This window comes from Schistocerca nitens, chromosome 5, assembly GCF_023898315.1.
Source record: "Schistocerca nitens isolate TAMUIC-IGC-003100 chromosome 5, iqSchNite1.1, whole genome shotgun sequence".
In the NCBI taxonomy this organism is placed as follows: Eukaryota; Metazoa; Arthropoda; class Insecta; order Orthoptera; family Acrididae; genus Schistocerca; species Schistocerca nitens.
In genome coordinates this window covers 740,557,016-740,573,151 of record NC_064618.1, presented here as the reverse complement: position 1 = coordinate 740,573,151, position 16,136 = coordinate 740,557,016, and the positions used below count along the sequence as shown (strand labels likewise).

Genomic DNA, 16,136 nt, shown 5'->3' with positions numbered 1-16,136 from the left:
ACTAACGTCGCGTTGCTTAAATTCTCTGACCATTTCTTAGAATTGCTTCAAACTATCAGTAACCACTGTGGCCCCAATGCTCCAGCTAGGTACATGTCACTGTTTGTTTGTCAGATCATTGGTGTTATTCTTTCATGGGTATGGAAAAGTCATTGATATAGAGAACTGTTGTAAGAAGGGCTATACAGGTTGAGATGGATACCTACTGGTATGTTCTTGAGACTGATCTCTTTGTAAAATGAAATTGATTGTCAGTGAATAATACATGCAATAAGTGCATAATTGAGCTACATATACAGAGATGTGATACAGTTCCAAGAAGGTAGTTAATCCTGTTACAAGCAAGGAAAAAAAATGTCTTAAGCTAACTGCTGAAGGGATAAAGTAAGTCTGTGTAGCTGTATTGTTTTTGAAAATATTACACATTTCGTATGTGAGTGTGCTATAACAGACTGTGGCCTACAGTGATTCTAAAATAATCCCTATAATGTAATATATGTGTGTTTTGTAGGTTGCCAGTACTGATCGATTACCCAAGATGGTCTGTGAAGAATGTGTATACAAGCTAGATCTACTGTTCGAGTTCCGCGAGCGGAGTTTACGCACAGAACGCTACCTGGAAAGTGTACTGGCCAAGGTTGCAGGAACATTGACAGCACCACCCACTGCAGACTGTCCTACGTTGGTGACGTCCTCTTCCACGGTATCGTCTGCCTCTCCCATCCAGGTGACGCCAGTCGCTACTGCCACACTCACACTGACAACACCAGTGTTGCTGTTGGCACCTCTGTCAGTGTCAAGGCCACTGCCATCTGCTTCTGTGACGTCAGCTGCAGCCGGAGCTGAAGGTTCTGCACATATTTTACCAATGCAGGTACAGCCTGTAACACCAGTACAAAACCACTTGCGACCATCTTGTGCTGTGGAGTCACGTGAACCACATGTAACAGCAGTGACATCACTACAACAAACAAGGTCACAGGTACAAATAGGCCCACACACTTTGCTACAGCAGGAGTCTCCACCGCCAAATCCACAGCAGCAGCAGCAGCAGCATCATTATCAGCAGCAATTTCCTAACCAACACCACCAACAGCAGCAGCACCTCCATCATCGCCATCAGCTGCAGCAGTCACAACCACCACCACCACCACCACCACCACCACCATCACTACCCTCAAGGCTGCGCCAACAGACACAGCAAATTCAGTCCCATCACCACCTTAATACTCACTGTCAAACACAACAGCACCAACCTGCTCAGCTGCAGGAACAGCGTCAGCATCTTCTTAATCAGCAGCGACAGGACCAGCAACAAATATTATTGCATCAGCAACAGAAGCATCCAGCCCAAGATCCTCAGCTTCAAATTCCATCTCAACCACAGTCAGTGCAACAAAGTATCTGTACTCAGGTTGGTTTAAAAACTGCAATTCTCTTCATAGTTTTGCCACAGTGTACCTTAGGCTTTATTCCTTGTAATTATTTTATTTTATTTTTGCTTAATGTTTAGTTTCTATTCTTTTCTGTTGTAACAGTTATCCAGATATAATGCACATAATAACATGATTGATTTTTAAAATTATAGAATGCAAGTTTCTGATAATTTACCTAATGGATATACGCTGCATCATATTGTGAACCATAATTTTTCTGTGAGTTTTCATACATAAATTGACAATTGCAAGATAAGCATTATTAGAGACAAGCCTCACTTGTATGTAATGCATTGCAGCTTAAGAGGTACTATAGTCTTGGGCCTAAGGATTTGAGGAGAGGCTGGTTCTGAAATGAGGTCTTTGTGGCTGGGTTTTTAGGTGGATGCACCTGGTGACAGCTGGTGGAGTCCTTCTACCACTTAATCTCTGCTGTTCAAAACCACATTGATGGAGTATTTGTTGGTAGGTAGGATTGTAAGGTTGGGAACTGTTTTGAGGTGGCGGATAGTGATTCTTGCAGATGTAAGGTTAGCAGTGTTAAGCAATTTGAAGAATGATGGTGAGACAAGGTTTGAGGTCAAGAAATTCTGGAAAGTTAACAGGTAGTGGGGTGGCTCAGGCTTGGATGGAGAAGTGAACTGAGTCAGGCAGAGTTCAACATTGGCTTTGGTTTGAGTCTGATTGGTAGGTTTGGTGGCAAAAGTGTTTTCACTGTAGGGACTGGGAGAAAGAGAGAATTTCTTTAACAAGTCCTGCCCCACTCCCAAATTCAGTCATTCTAGACTTGTTAAAAACCTTTTCTCTGTCTCCCAGTCCCTACTGTGGTAACACCTTTTCACCACCAAACCTACCAATTGGACTCAACCCAGAGCCAATGTTGAGCTCTGTCTGACCCAGTTCGCTTCTCCATCCAACTCTGAGCCACCCCACTGCCCCTAAATCACTCCCTGTTATCATTCCAGAATTTCTTAATCTCAAACCTTGCCTTACTATCATTTACCAAATCCCTCAACATGGGACATACCCTTGTGCCCACAGAAAGAACCACAATCCACCACCTAAAAAAGATCCTGACGTTAAAATCCTACCCGCAGACAAAGGCTCCTCCACTGTGGATTACTCGGTGGAAGGACTCCACCAGTTATCAGATGCATCCACCTACAATCCCTACCACAGTGACCCTATTCCAGAAATCCAACAGGGTCTCCAGTCTCTCCTCTAACCCGTAAGCCCATCCCAGAACCTCTCCACTGAGTCTATCTCTTTCCTCTCCCCTACCACTCCCCACACTCCTACCTCCTATATTCTTCCTAAAGTCCATAAACCAAACCACATAGAATGCCCCTTTGTGGTCAGTTAGTGTGTCCCCACTGAGATAATCTTTCCTCTTGTGGACCAACACTTTCAACCTATTACCCATAACCTACCCTCCAGTATAGAAAACACAAACCCTTTCCTCCACAAATCTCCACAGTTCCTGTTCCTTTACCACACAGTGCCCTGTTCATCACTATTGATGCCACCTTCCTCTACACTAGCATCCCTGATGCCCATGGCCTTGCCACTATTGAACACTACTTTTCCCAACACCCGCCTGATTCCTGACCTACAAACATCTTCTTGGTCACTGTGACCAGTTGTATCATCACCCACAATTGCATCACCTTAGAAGGCATTGCTTACAAACAAATCCACAGGACAGCAATGAGCACCCACATGGTACCATCCTATGCCAACCTATTGATGGACCATCTAGAGGCATTCTTCCTAACCAGCCCGAATCGCAAACCTCTCACCTGGTCCAGATTTATTGATGACATCATGATCTGGATCAAGGGTGAGGACCCCTGTCTATATTCTTTTAGAACCTCATCTTACTCATTCGCTTCTCTTGGCCGTCCTCAACCCAACAAACCACCTTCCTCGATGATGACCTCTGCTATATAGGTACTCCCATCCATATCAAACATACCAACCACCAGCAATCCCTCCACTTCAACTACTACCACCCATTCCGCACCAAGAAATCCCTTTCATACAGCTTAGTTACCCATGGCTGCCGCCTCTGTAGTGACAAGCTTTCCCTCTCCAGATACACCAAGGGTCTCGCTAAGGCCTTCACAGACCGATATTACCCTCCCAACTTTGTACAGAAACAGATCTCCTGTGCATTAGCTCTACATTGAGGTCCCGCTTCCCAGAGTACCGCTGTCTGGCCACAAAGGAACACTCCCCTCGTGACTCAGTACCACCCAGGACTGGAATAATTGAATCATGTTCTCCGCCAGTGTCTCAACAACTTCTTATTGTGCTGTGAAACGAGGAATATCCTATGCACTATTCTCCCCATATCTCCCACAGTGGTATTCCACTACTCAACAAACCTATACAATATCCTCATCCATCCCTATTCCATGCCTTCTGCCAATCCCTTGCCTCATGACTAACATCCCTGCAGTAGACCTAGATGCAAGACCTGTTCCATACATCCTCCCACTTCCACCTATTCCAGTCTGGTCACAAGGATCATCTATCCCATCAAAGGCAGGGCTGCCTGTGAAGGAGTCATGTGATCTACGCGACTAAGCTGCAACCTCTGTGCTGTGTTGTACAAGGGCATGAAAACCAACAAAATATCTGTTCCTCCCCTCAAACCTCCCAACTGCATCTGTCACCCCATGTCCTTGCATACTCCCAAAAGCCGCCCTTTACCTTCCCCCACCCCCTACTCTGCTATCCCTCCTACTCCCCATCCCAGCCTCCTCTTTTCCCCCACCTCCCAGATTGCTTCTTCCATCAGGCTCTGTCATTAGCAGTCCGACCACAGTGGCCATATTCGGTGGTCATGTATGCGTGAGTTGTGCTGGTGTGAATGTGTGTGCATTGTCTACTTTAGAAAAAGGCCTTTTGGCTGAAAGCTCAATATGTATACAGCCGTTTCGTTGTGTGTTTCTGTGACTCAACATTTCCTCTATATGGTGAGTAGCAATCTTTCTTTTTCGTAGTATTGTCATGATTCCATCATCGATTTTCCATTATTTGATTTAATGAGAATGTGGGAGACAGATACATGTCTCTTTTCAGTTTCTGTGTTAAATCCCATTATGTCAGTGTGTTATTGCTTAGAGGATACTCAAGTGTTTTGACTGTATCAGAGAAAAGTTACTTTGGTTTCGGGAATAAAAGATAAGAAAAGTATGAAAAGAATGTTGTGACACATAAAAACAAAACTCTCTTGAATCAGAAAAATTTAACAAAAAATCCAGGATGGAAACAATTGAGAAAAATCTGGAAATGCAATAATTACTTGAAATATAGCCATAGATTTTCAGATTTGTGTTTAAGGCACAGATGGAAATGCTCTTCAGTTTCTTTAGCTTTTCTGAAGATTTCACCTGTATAGATTTTTTTGTAAGTCTGAACTCTCTTGAACCTTCTTATGGAAGTAACTGTTTGTTAGTTTAAATTATGGGCCTTCGTTTTGTTCTTAAGATGACAAATTAGTGACTGATTTTCAGTACCAGATGTTATAATAATCAGATGATTCTTCCAGTTGTGGGAAAATTAAGTTTTACTTTGTAAAGTGTTGCCAAACCCTGTATAGCTATCAGAACCCAGTTTTCACATTCACATTTATTGGTTTCACTGCTACTTTTCAACTGAACCTAGACCTCATATAAATTCATCTTGGTTTATTATTAAAAGTAGTAATGCTAAATTGTTGATCAAGGACAAACCCCATAGAAGCCAAATATGGCATTTAATTACTTCTTTCTCTTGGGTGGCATCAAGTCTTCTGTGGCATATTACTTTTCTGGATCGGGCACAATTCCCTCTCAGTTGATGATGTACACAGAAAACTGTAAGTCTTTCTTAACAGATACTGTATTTTGAAGTTTTACTTTCAAGCTGTTATCCTTCATGCTTTGTGGCATTTCACATATTAGCTGACAGAGGTCATTTCAAACCATAGGGCATAACTTTATGCCTGTTATATTGTCCCCATTTTCAAGAGAGGCATATATTAACAAGAAAATTTTGCCAGTGGGTGGAATACACGTAATGGAAGGAGTAAAGGTAACCAATCACCGCACCATATAACTGGTGAGGGAGGGACAGAGAGAAAGACACACACACACACACACACACACACACACACACACACACACACACAGAGAGAGAGAGAGGGGGGGGGGGGTAGTAGGAATTGTTACTCAGTCTACTTTTAATAGTGACACTCTTCAGTTGTCCACCTTTGTTCTAATGACTGCGATGACTATCGTTCTCATGTGAAGTATAGGCCTGCTGACCTGTTATGGGCTCTGCAGCACATCTTTGAAGTTCTTCATTGTCTGTAATTACTGCAGTGAGGTACATGAGTAGGTTGCTTGAGGGTTTGGTATTCAGTTCCCTTGATAGATACACTGCATTATTTCGGAATCCTCCAAACAAATTTTAAATTTTCCAAACCCCCCCCCAGCCTCCCCCGTGGCACGTTTAATGTGTTCATTCCCTCACTTTAAGGCTAATGACATTTATTGCACAGAGTAAACATCTGTAAAAACAACTTAAAATTGAACTACTAGTTCACAAAATCAAATAATAATAGTTCTTGAAGGAAATTAGTAATAGCCAAAATTCCAAATGAAAATTGATATGTAGTTGTTGCGTATTTTAGTTGAGGTATTAAGCAGAAACCATGTGTGCTGTGTAACATGAGTCCAAATCAGCCCAGATAAACAGCAACAGTTGTAGTTCACTAGTAGAGGCAAATTTGGACATTACCAATTGAGAATGAGTACAGTCCTGGGTGGCCGTATATTTCCCCAATATGGAAGTACAGATAACCACTTCCCAATATCAACAGTGGCCCCTCTGCACATGCGCTTCCAGTTGAGGTCAATGTTACACGTACTTTCCTTTTGTACATCTGACAGAGTTGCTAAATACATCATCGGGCAATTGAAGAAAATGTTATGAAACTTCCTGGCAGATCAATACTGTGTGCCAGACTGAGACTTGAACTCGGGACCTTTGCCTTTCACGGGCCAGTTCTCTACCGACTGAGCCACCCAGGCACAACTCCCAACCCAGTCATTACAGCTTTACTCTCACCAGTACCTCATCTCCTCACTTCCCAACTTCACAGAAGTTGTTCTGCAAAAATTGCAGTTCTAGCACTCCTAAGGGTATTGCAGAGATGTAGCTTAGGCACAGTGCAGGGAAGTAAAGCTGTGAGGATGAATCATAAGTCATGCTTGGATAGTTCAGTCTGTAGAACACATGCCTGCAAAGAGTAAAAAGATCCCAAGTTCGAGTCTTGGTTTGGTACATAGTTTTAATCTTCCAGGAAGTTTCGTATCAGTGCACACTCCACAGCAGAGTGAAAATTTCGACAGTGGAAAATCTGAAATAGGTAATTGCTACTCACCACGTACATATTGTAAGCTATCAGACAGAGTCCTTTGGTTTCATATTCGCGCACACACACACACACACACACACACACACACACACACACACACACACACACACACTTACACAGCCACTTTTGCCTCCACACACCAAGGCCAGACTGTGATGAGCAGCAATGTGATCTGAGGTGGATTGAGGTGGTGCTGGAGAGGGGTATGGTGCAGGTGGTGCTGGAGAGGGGTATGGTGCAGGGAGGGGGATAGCCAGGTGGTATTAGGAAAGGTACTGTAGCTCTGTTTGTGGGAGTGAGCTGGGATGTGATGTGAACTGCATGGTGCACTACTAGGTGTAACATCAGTAGGCCGTGTTTGTGTGTGTGGGGGGGGGGGGGGGGGGGGAAGCAGAGAAAGTGAAAGGACTATGCAGGTGCATCAGGGGATGGGGAAGGTAGCAGATGTGTGTGAGGCAGGAGTGGAAGCAGGACGAGGATGAAGGCAGGTGGGTCTAGAGATTAGCAAAGGTTGAGGCCAGGGGGCTTAGAGGAATGAAGAGTATGTTACAGGGTGGGTTTCCACCTGTACAGTTCAGGAAAGCTTTATGGTTGGGAACAATACACACAGCACAGTTTGTGAAGCAGTCATTGAAGTCAAGCACACGGTGTTGGGCAGCTTGTTTGGCAAATGGATGGTCCATCTGTCTCTTGGCCACATTTTGGTGGGGGCCATTCATATGGTCAAAGGATTGTTAGTGGTCATACCCAAATAGAATATGTAGTTTTCTACATCTCAGAGACTTATAATACCTAGCAATCTACTTTCACTGTGCCACTCAGTGCTTCCTCTATGTAGTGACTAGGATTTTTTTTTTTAAGTTACTTCAGTTTCTTAAGGTTCTATGAGCTGTCATTTCAACGTTGCAGAATTCTGTAGACTCTGAGTCAACAGTAGCTATCTTATTAGAAATTTTGAAATATAATTCTTCATGTCATTTATTGTGTGACCATTCTATTTGTCCAAAATTCAACAGAAATCTTATTTCTGAATCAGATGTTTATGTATAATACTGTACTGCAGATCTCATGTACATTTTTTCCATACCTTTGTTCAGTAACTAAATTGTCGTTTATACAAAACAAATGTCTCTGACCTATGTACCTGCCTAATTCTATGGACTTCTAACATGAATATCTCTATGTTAGATGTAGCTCTTGTAGCAAACTTGACCTCAGAGGACTTAAAATCAAAGCCCATATGCTCACAGGTTACTCCAAACTGCAATAAGAAGACCAAGTTTGCATGTAACTGAAGATAATTGTCAGAAACTTGGTGCCTGTCAGTGTTACTTTGGCGTGGTCACCTACATATCTAAAGTACTGTCGATTAGTATTCATAACTAACTTGTTACATGGTCGCCTACATAACTAAAGCACTGTCGATGTGTATTCATAACTAACTTGTTACATGGAGTCTGTACCTATAAATTATCATCCATGAATGTAGTATCCGTAGTTGGAAACCTTCTGGTCATGGTTCCATGGCAGCCCTAAACCAAGGAACTGCAAGATGCACACGTCTTGTCTGTCACTGCTAACTTGGCTGTGTGCCACCACATTCCGATTGTTCTATTATAAAATCAACCTACAGTTAATTACTCAAAATACTCTGAATGTAATTCACACTCCAATATACAAGGTCTGTTCAAAAAATTCCGGAACATTCCTAATTTAGCCCCAGTATGTCTTTGAGAGAAATGTGGTTGATGTCCTTGCACACACATGTGTTTAATGTGTAACTGCTGGAGGTTTCACTGTTGTATATGTCTGTTAGTTACTGTTCAGTGCTGTATTGAGTATAACGTTTTGTTGCACGAACTAATTAAACCTCACCTGCGGCCCATGAATGAAATTTCCTAATGTTTTTCTAAAACACTTCAGGCAGAAGTGGTGATTACCTTCAGCAGGTAAGAGCTGTTCCCTTTCTCTGTCTTTCTTCAGTTGCTAGGTATTTTTTATCTGAAACAAATCTCTCTGACCTGTGTACCTGCCTAATTCTGTGGACTCCAACATGAATATCTCTACTTTATCTGTAGCTCTTTTTAGCAAACTTGACCTCAGAGGACTTAAAATCAGAGCCCATATGCTTACAGTTTACTCCAAACTGCAATAAGAAGACCAAGTTTGTATGTAACTGAAGGTTATTAACAAAAACTTGGTGCCTGTCAGTGTTACTTTGGCATTGTAACCTACATAACTAAAGTATTCTCGATTTGTATTCATAACTAACTTGTTACATGGAGTCTGTACCTATAAATTATCATCCATGAATGTAGTATCCGTAGTGGGAAACCTTCTGGTCATGGTTCCATAGCAGTCCTAAACCAAGGAACTGCAAGATGCGCACGTCTTGTCTGTTACTGCTAACTTGGCTGTGTGCAATCACTTTCTGATTGTTCTATTATAAAATCATCCTACAGTTAATTACTCAAAATACTCTGAATGTAATTCTCACTCCAATATACAAGGTCTGTTCAAAAAATTCCGGAACATTCCTAATTTAGCCCCAGTATGTCCTGGAGAGAAATGCAGTTGATGTCCTTGCACACGCATGTGTTTAATGTGTAACTGCTGGAGGTTTCACTGTTGTATATGTCTGTTAGTTACTGTTCAGTGCTGTATTGAGTAGAATGTTTTGTTGCACAGTTTGTGATTTCGAGATGACAGAATTAGAGGAGCAATGCGTCTGCATTCAATTTTGTGTGAAACTCAAGAAAACCTTGACAGAGATGCACCAAATGATACAGAAAGCCTATGGTGATGAGTGTTTGAGCCGTGCTTGGTGTTACAAATAGTTCACATGATTAAAAAAATGGCCAGATGGAAGTTAAAGATGACCGTCATTCTAGATGCCCTTCGTCATCTGCCAGTGATGCTCATGTCAGGAATGTCAACAAAATTGTGCATGCCAATCATAGATTGACTGTCCAAGAGATTGCAGAAGAGTGTAACATTTCAGTTGGATCAAGCAATGAAATCCTGACAAGCATCTTGGAATACATTTTGTTGCCGCCAAGTTCGTCCTATGCCTCCTGGGTCAAGACAAGAAAGATCTTTGCCTTACAATCTGTGAAGAGCTTTTATATCGCACAAATGAGAACAAGATGATCCTTAAGAGAATCATAACTAGTGATGAGATGTGGATCTACGGTTATGATGTTGAGACTGAGGTTCAGTCTTCACAATGGGTTGTGAGCAAAGAAAGCTCGTCAGGTCAGGTCAAATACCAAAGCCATGCTGATAGTTTTCTTTGAGTTTGAAGGATTGGTTCATCATGAATTTGTGCCACAGGGACAAAATGTTAATCGATGATACTATCGGGATGTGTTGCAATGCATGCGAGAAAATGTGAGAAGGAAACGGTCTGCGGTGGCCTTCCAAAGCAGATGGAATGTCAGATGGACAAGGCTATCAGGATGGATCAGTGGTCCCATTACTTGAATCTTGATAGATTCTGTGAAGGACACAGTTGCAGAAGTGAGACAACTGGCTCAGAAACTTAGTACAGCCATAATCCATTTTGTGTGATTCTGATAGGTAATGTGTGACTGCCAATGTGTTAAGCTTCTGCAATATGGTGTGCCATTGGTGGTCTTGGCAACAGTCTTTGACAGTATGCTTCATCTGAACTACATATGTTTGCCACATTAACAGGGTATCTGATAGACTCTGGATTTCAGTAGTCTCACATTATCTTTGACACTACCAAACAGCACTTGTGTTTTAAGAGGTGGGCAGAAGGCTGTCTTCACTCGGTTTCTGGAGAATTCATCCTATCTTTCTGGATGATGTACCTCTAAAATGAATAAATACATTGACTGCACCCTCATAAGTTCCCCTCATCCTTTGGCTGGTTGTATGCTGACAGTGGATGTAAGACAGAGAGATCTTTAAATTTACCACTCCTCAGATGTTAAGTTCTTGTTTGAGCCTACCACTGTCAGAGAGTTGTGAGCCCAGTGTATCAGTGTCCTGAGCATGCCGTTCCTCTGTGCCCAGTGGTGGCAGCGGTCCACAAGTAAGTGTAGGTTGGCGCACGTCTTCTTCCAATACGTGCTGTGTGCTGCACCTCCTCTTTTTACCAGGGCATCCAGAAAGAGAAGTATTCCATTCACTTAAGCTTCCATGCTAAAACTGATGTCCTGGTATATGGAATCAAGTTGTATGAGGAAGTCATTCAGCTTTTCTCTTCGATGTGGCTATATGATGAAGGTGTCAGCTGCATACCAGGAGAAACAAGTAGGTTTCCATGGAATGATTCCAGGGCTTCCTCCTCAAAATGTTCCATATACACTCCTGGAAATGGAAAAAAGAACACATTGACACCAGTGTGTCAGACCCACCATACTTGCTCCGGACACTGCGAGAGGGCTGTACAAGCAATGATCACACGCACGGCACAGCGGACACACCAGGAACCGCGGTATTGGCCGTCGAATGGCGCTAGCTGCGCAGCATTTGTGCACCGCCGCCGTCAGTGTCAGCCAGTTTGCCGTGGCATACGGAGCTCCATCGCAGTCTTTAACACTGGTAGCATGCTGCGACAGCGTGGACGTGAACCGTATGTGCAGTTGACGGACTTTGAGCGAGGGCGTATAGTGGGCATGCGGGAGGCCGGGTGGACGTACTGCCGAATTGCTCAACACGTGGGGCGTGAGGTCTCCACAGTACATCGATGTTGTCGCCAGTGGTCGGCGGAAGGTGCACGTGCCCGTCGACCTGGGACCGGACCGCAGCGACGCACGGATGCACGCCAAGACCGTAGGATCCTACGCAGTGCCGTAGGGGACCGCACCGCCACTTCCCAGCAAATTAGGGACACTGTTGCTCCTGGGGTATCGGCGAGGACCATTTGCAACCGTCTCCATGAAGCTGGGCTACGGTCCCGCACACCGTTAGGCCGTCTTCCGCTCACGCCCCAACATCGTGCAGCCCGCCTCCAGTGGTGTCGCGACAGGCGTGAATGGAGGGACGAATGGAGACGTGTCGTCTTCAGCGATGAGAGTCGCTTCTGCCTTGGTGCCAATGATGGTCGTATGCGTGTTTGGCGCCGTGCAGGTGAGCGCCACAATCAGGACTGCATACGACCGAGGCACACAGGGCCAACACCCGGCATCATGGTGTGGGGAGCGATCTCCTACACTGGCCGTACACCACTGGTGATCGTCGAGAGGACACTGAATAGTGCACGGTACATCCAAACCGTCATCGAACCCATCGTTCTACCATTCCTAGACCGGCAAGGGAACTTGCTGTTCCAACAGGACAATGCACGTCCGCATGTATCCCGTGCCACCCAACGTGCTCTAGAAGGTGTACGTCAACTACCCTGGCCAGCAAGATCTCCGGATCTGTCCCCCATTGAGCATGTTTGGGACTGGATGAAGCGTCGTCTCACGCGGTCTGCACGTCCAGCACGAACGCTGGTCCAACTGAGGCGCCAGGTGGAAATGGCATGGCAAGCCGTTCCACAGGACTACATCCAGCATCTCTACGATCGTCTCCATGGGAGAATAGCAGCCTGCATTGCTGCGAAAGGTGGATATACACTGTACTAGTGCCGACATTGTGCATGCTCTGTTGCCTGTGTCTATGTTCCTGTGGTTCTGTCAGTGTGATCATGTGATGTATCTGACCCCAGGAATGTGTCAATAAAGTTTCCCCTTCCTGGGACAATAAATTCACGGTGTTCTTATTTCAATTTCCAGGAGTGTACATGTTGGTGACAACTGGTGAAAGTCGACTCCCCTGGTTACTCCTTCCGCCTGTTCATAGTAGCCACCACTGATAAAAGTATGCAGACATCAAGAATTGCCTAAAAAGATTTGTCATCTCTATGTCAATTTTCTGGGCAATAAGTTCTAAGGATACTTGTGAAGGTACTTGGGTAAAAAGAGAGTCAGAGTTGAAGTTTGGAAGGACGTTGCACTCTTTAATCTTAAAGTTGTTAAGGTGTCGCAGAAAACCCATTAAGTTGCGAATGTGATGTGAACAGTTCCCGATGTAAAGGCCAAGCAGGTTCTTCAGGTAGGAAAAAACCACATTTTGTTAATGGAGTGAGTGATTGATTATTTTGTAAAATTTTTTTGTTTATTTATAGACGCAAACACATTCTTATGATACAGTCATAACTGGTTTCGACCATACAATGACCATCTTCAGATTCTAAAGGCGGCATACACTGAACACAGATTCGTGCTGACAACGCATGAACCTGTGTTCATTGTATGGCGCCTTTAGAATCTGAAGATGGTCATTGTATGACCAAAACTGGCTATGACTGTGTCATAAGAATGTGATTGCATCTATAAATAAACAAAAAATTTCTTCAGATAGTTTGTGATTGGTCATGTCAGGGCACCAGTGTTCCTAACAGTGAGGCAGAAAGACACCACATTTTTGTTAACATTCACAGTCCATAAAGTAATGGTAGAACTGATACTGTTGTAGCTTCTTAACAACCGTGTCTGGCAAGCCGGATTCTTTGAGAAGTGCTGTGTTCTTCCTCGCCACCATCTTGGCAGGGCCAGTGTTGGTCTCCTGATCTCCAGTTTTCTAGCAGACTCCACATGTTCCCAGTGTAATCCTGTTGAAATAGTACTACAGCTGCATTCATTTCCTGCGTCGACTGGTAAGCCCTTGACATCTGGATCTTCTTTAAGTTTCTGTATGACTGCCCTCTCCCTCTAGAGAAGTTTGGTTTCATAGCTCTTGTTCACTTGAGAGTCAGCACATGTACCTGAGTATGAACCTGCACAGAGCAGTGTATTGGGAGAAGTGGGGGAGGAGATGCTGGGTGCAGATGGTGGATAGAACGGCAGATTGGATGAAAGGTGGAGGGGAAAGAGGTAAAAGTGCGATACTGGCCCCCGAGCAGTCAGTGCATCGATGTACCTGATGATGCCAGCATGGTCACTTACCAAAATATTGTGCTCATTGGAAAAGGGCATCTGGTGTTTTACGTATGAACTGTATTGTCATGAAGTATGCCAGGAGAAGGTGAGCATCACGTGACATACCTCTGTGGGGTGGAGATGTTCGGCAGCATGAAAAGATTTGGAAGCTATGCCACTGGAGGAGCCTTTCGCTGAGTGCATTTATGTTACTCACAAGATGCCCTGAAGAACATGTGGTACCGAACTTCGCCAAGGCAACAAATCACATTGACTCAGCGACAGCTAGAAGAGTTGAGTAAGGTGCAAGCCTAGACGTGGTATGGGGGCGAGTACACATTACTCACTGATGCCTGGACTTAACTAACAAATGACTTTTCGATTTACATCTATGACTGTTCAACCACTTCAACTTCTGGAACATGGGAATGGATCGATAGTGTCACATTGGCCACAGTGGGTCTGCCCAAATGAAGGCTACCACAAGTCAAACATCAATATTCAAGCATGTATCCAAGAGACAACATTCTGATGTTCCCGGGACGCTATCACCAGTCTCACGGCCAAGCAACTATATGCGGAAGTGGTGTCATTTCTTGAGAACGGACTCGATTTTGCACCAACTTCTAAAGCTGCACCTATCATAGACATCATCAGTGTAGTGTACAGCTACCACTGGAAGCAGCTGAAGAAGTACATAGCAAAACCTGTTGTACTCTCATGCAAATGAGACCTATCTAAACCAAACGTCTCCAGCAGGGAGAGGGCAGCGTTATCGGATATCCAGATATTGTGGTCCAATCAGTCAATAAAGGCAATACAACAGTGGTCCTATCTCACCACTGAGAAAATGTGTGGCATGTTAGAAGACAGTGCATACTGGAAGATTGATGTTAGTCCTACTAAGAGTGTGAAGAGGAAGAGCATGGTGCTTCTGAAAGAATCCTGCGTGTTAGACATGATTGTGAAGAAGCTATGACGGAGAGCATCAGTTCTACTGAGACTTTATGGACAGCTGAAATTTGACAGTTATGGGGTGCCCTTATGCCTCATTGCTAGCAACAGTGGTGTCCTGATGTACTCAACCTCAAAGTATGCGAAGGATTTGCTTGGCCCTTGCATTGAGAAGTGCTCACATCACATATTTTGTATTACAGCTTAACAACTTTAAGCTTAAGATACCGTCATCCTTGCAAGCTTTGACACTGACTCTCTTTTTATCCCAGTGCCTTTACAAGAATCCTTAGAACTTATTGCCCAGAAAATTGACATAGAGATGACAAATCTTTTTAGGCAATTCTTGATGTCTGCATACTTTTTTTGGTGGTGGCTACTATAAACACATGGGAGGAGTAACCAGGGGAGTTGACTTCACCAGTTGTCACCAACATGTATATGGAACATTTTGAGGAGGAAGCCCTGGAATCATTCCATGGAAACCTACTTGTTTCTCCTGGTATGCAGCTGACACCTTCATCATATGGCCACATCGAAGAGACAAGCTGAATGAGTTCCTCATACAACTTGATTCTATATACCAGGACATCAGTTTTAGTGTGGAAGCTTAAGTGAATGGAATACTTCTCTCTCTGGATGCCCTGGTAAAAAGAGGAGGTGCAGCACACAGCACGTATTGAAAGAAGACGTGTGCCAACCTACACTTACTTGTGGACTGCTGCCACCACTGGGCACAGAGGAACGGCGTGCTCAAGACGTTGATACACCGGGCTCACACCCCTCTGACAGTGGTAGGCTCAAACGAGAACTTCAACATCTGAGGAGTGGTAAATTTAAAGATCCCTAAGTCTTACACCTACTGTCAGCATACAACCAGCCAAAAGATAGGAGGAACTTTAGAAGATGCAGCCATTGTATTTACAGTGAAACGCCACTTTTACACTTTTCAAGGGACTTCAAAAAAATTGTGTAAAATGTGGTGAATAATGTTTAAGCTGTAAAAGTTACGTATAGGATACCCCCGTGCACTTTATGTATGACATATGCACATAACAGGAATCAAAAGACTTGTCAGAGACTTGTTTATTATCTAATGAAGGTTTATTATCTAATACAAACTAATGATGTAACTGGAACTGATAACTGTCTGGGAAGTAGAAACGTTTGACTCAATTTCATATGTCATAATCGATGTGTTTGAAAGCCTGCAGTTATCATTCATTATTTATATAATGAAATACTGCACTAGTTACGTATTTTTTTTATGCTTAGCATGACGCGTTTCGAGAATTTTTTGTCATTGTCAAGTGCAAATATGTAAATGAGTATTTTGTATTGTGTTTACTATGTGTTATTCTGTCTCTCTTGCACTCTAGTCAT

General features: G+C 43.6%; 1 protein-coding gene across 3 annotated transcripts in view; it reads left to right on the top strand.

Moving 5' to 3' along the window:
• The window catches only part of LOC126260145 (zinc finger and SCAN domain-containing protein 2-like), a 160,534-nt gene that overhangs the window by 14,186 nt on the left and 130,212 nt on the right, over positions 1 to 16,136 (top strand). For all 3 annotated transcript variants that reach the window (XR_007546609.1, XM_049957399.1, XM_049957400.1), the window contains exon 2: positions 512 to 1,414. Coding sequence is in view for 2 of the 3 variants with exons in the window: in XM_049957399.1 (XP_049813356.1) it covers positions 512 to 1,414 (903 nt within the window). In the remaining variant the exon portion in view is untranslated. The remainder of the gene's footprint in view (positions 1 to 511; positions 1,415 to 16,136) is intronic.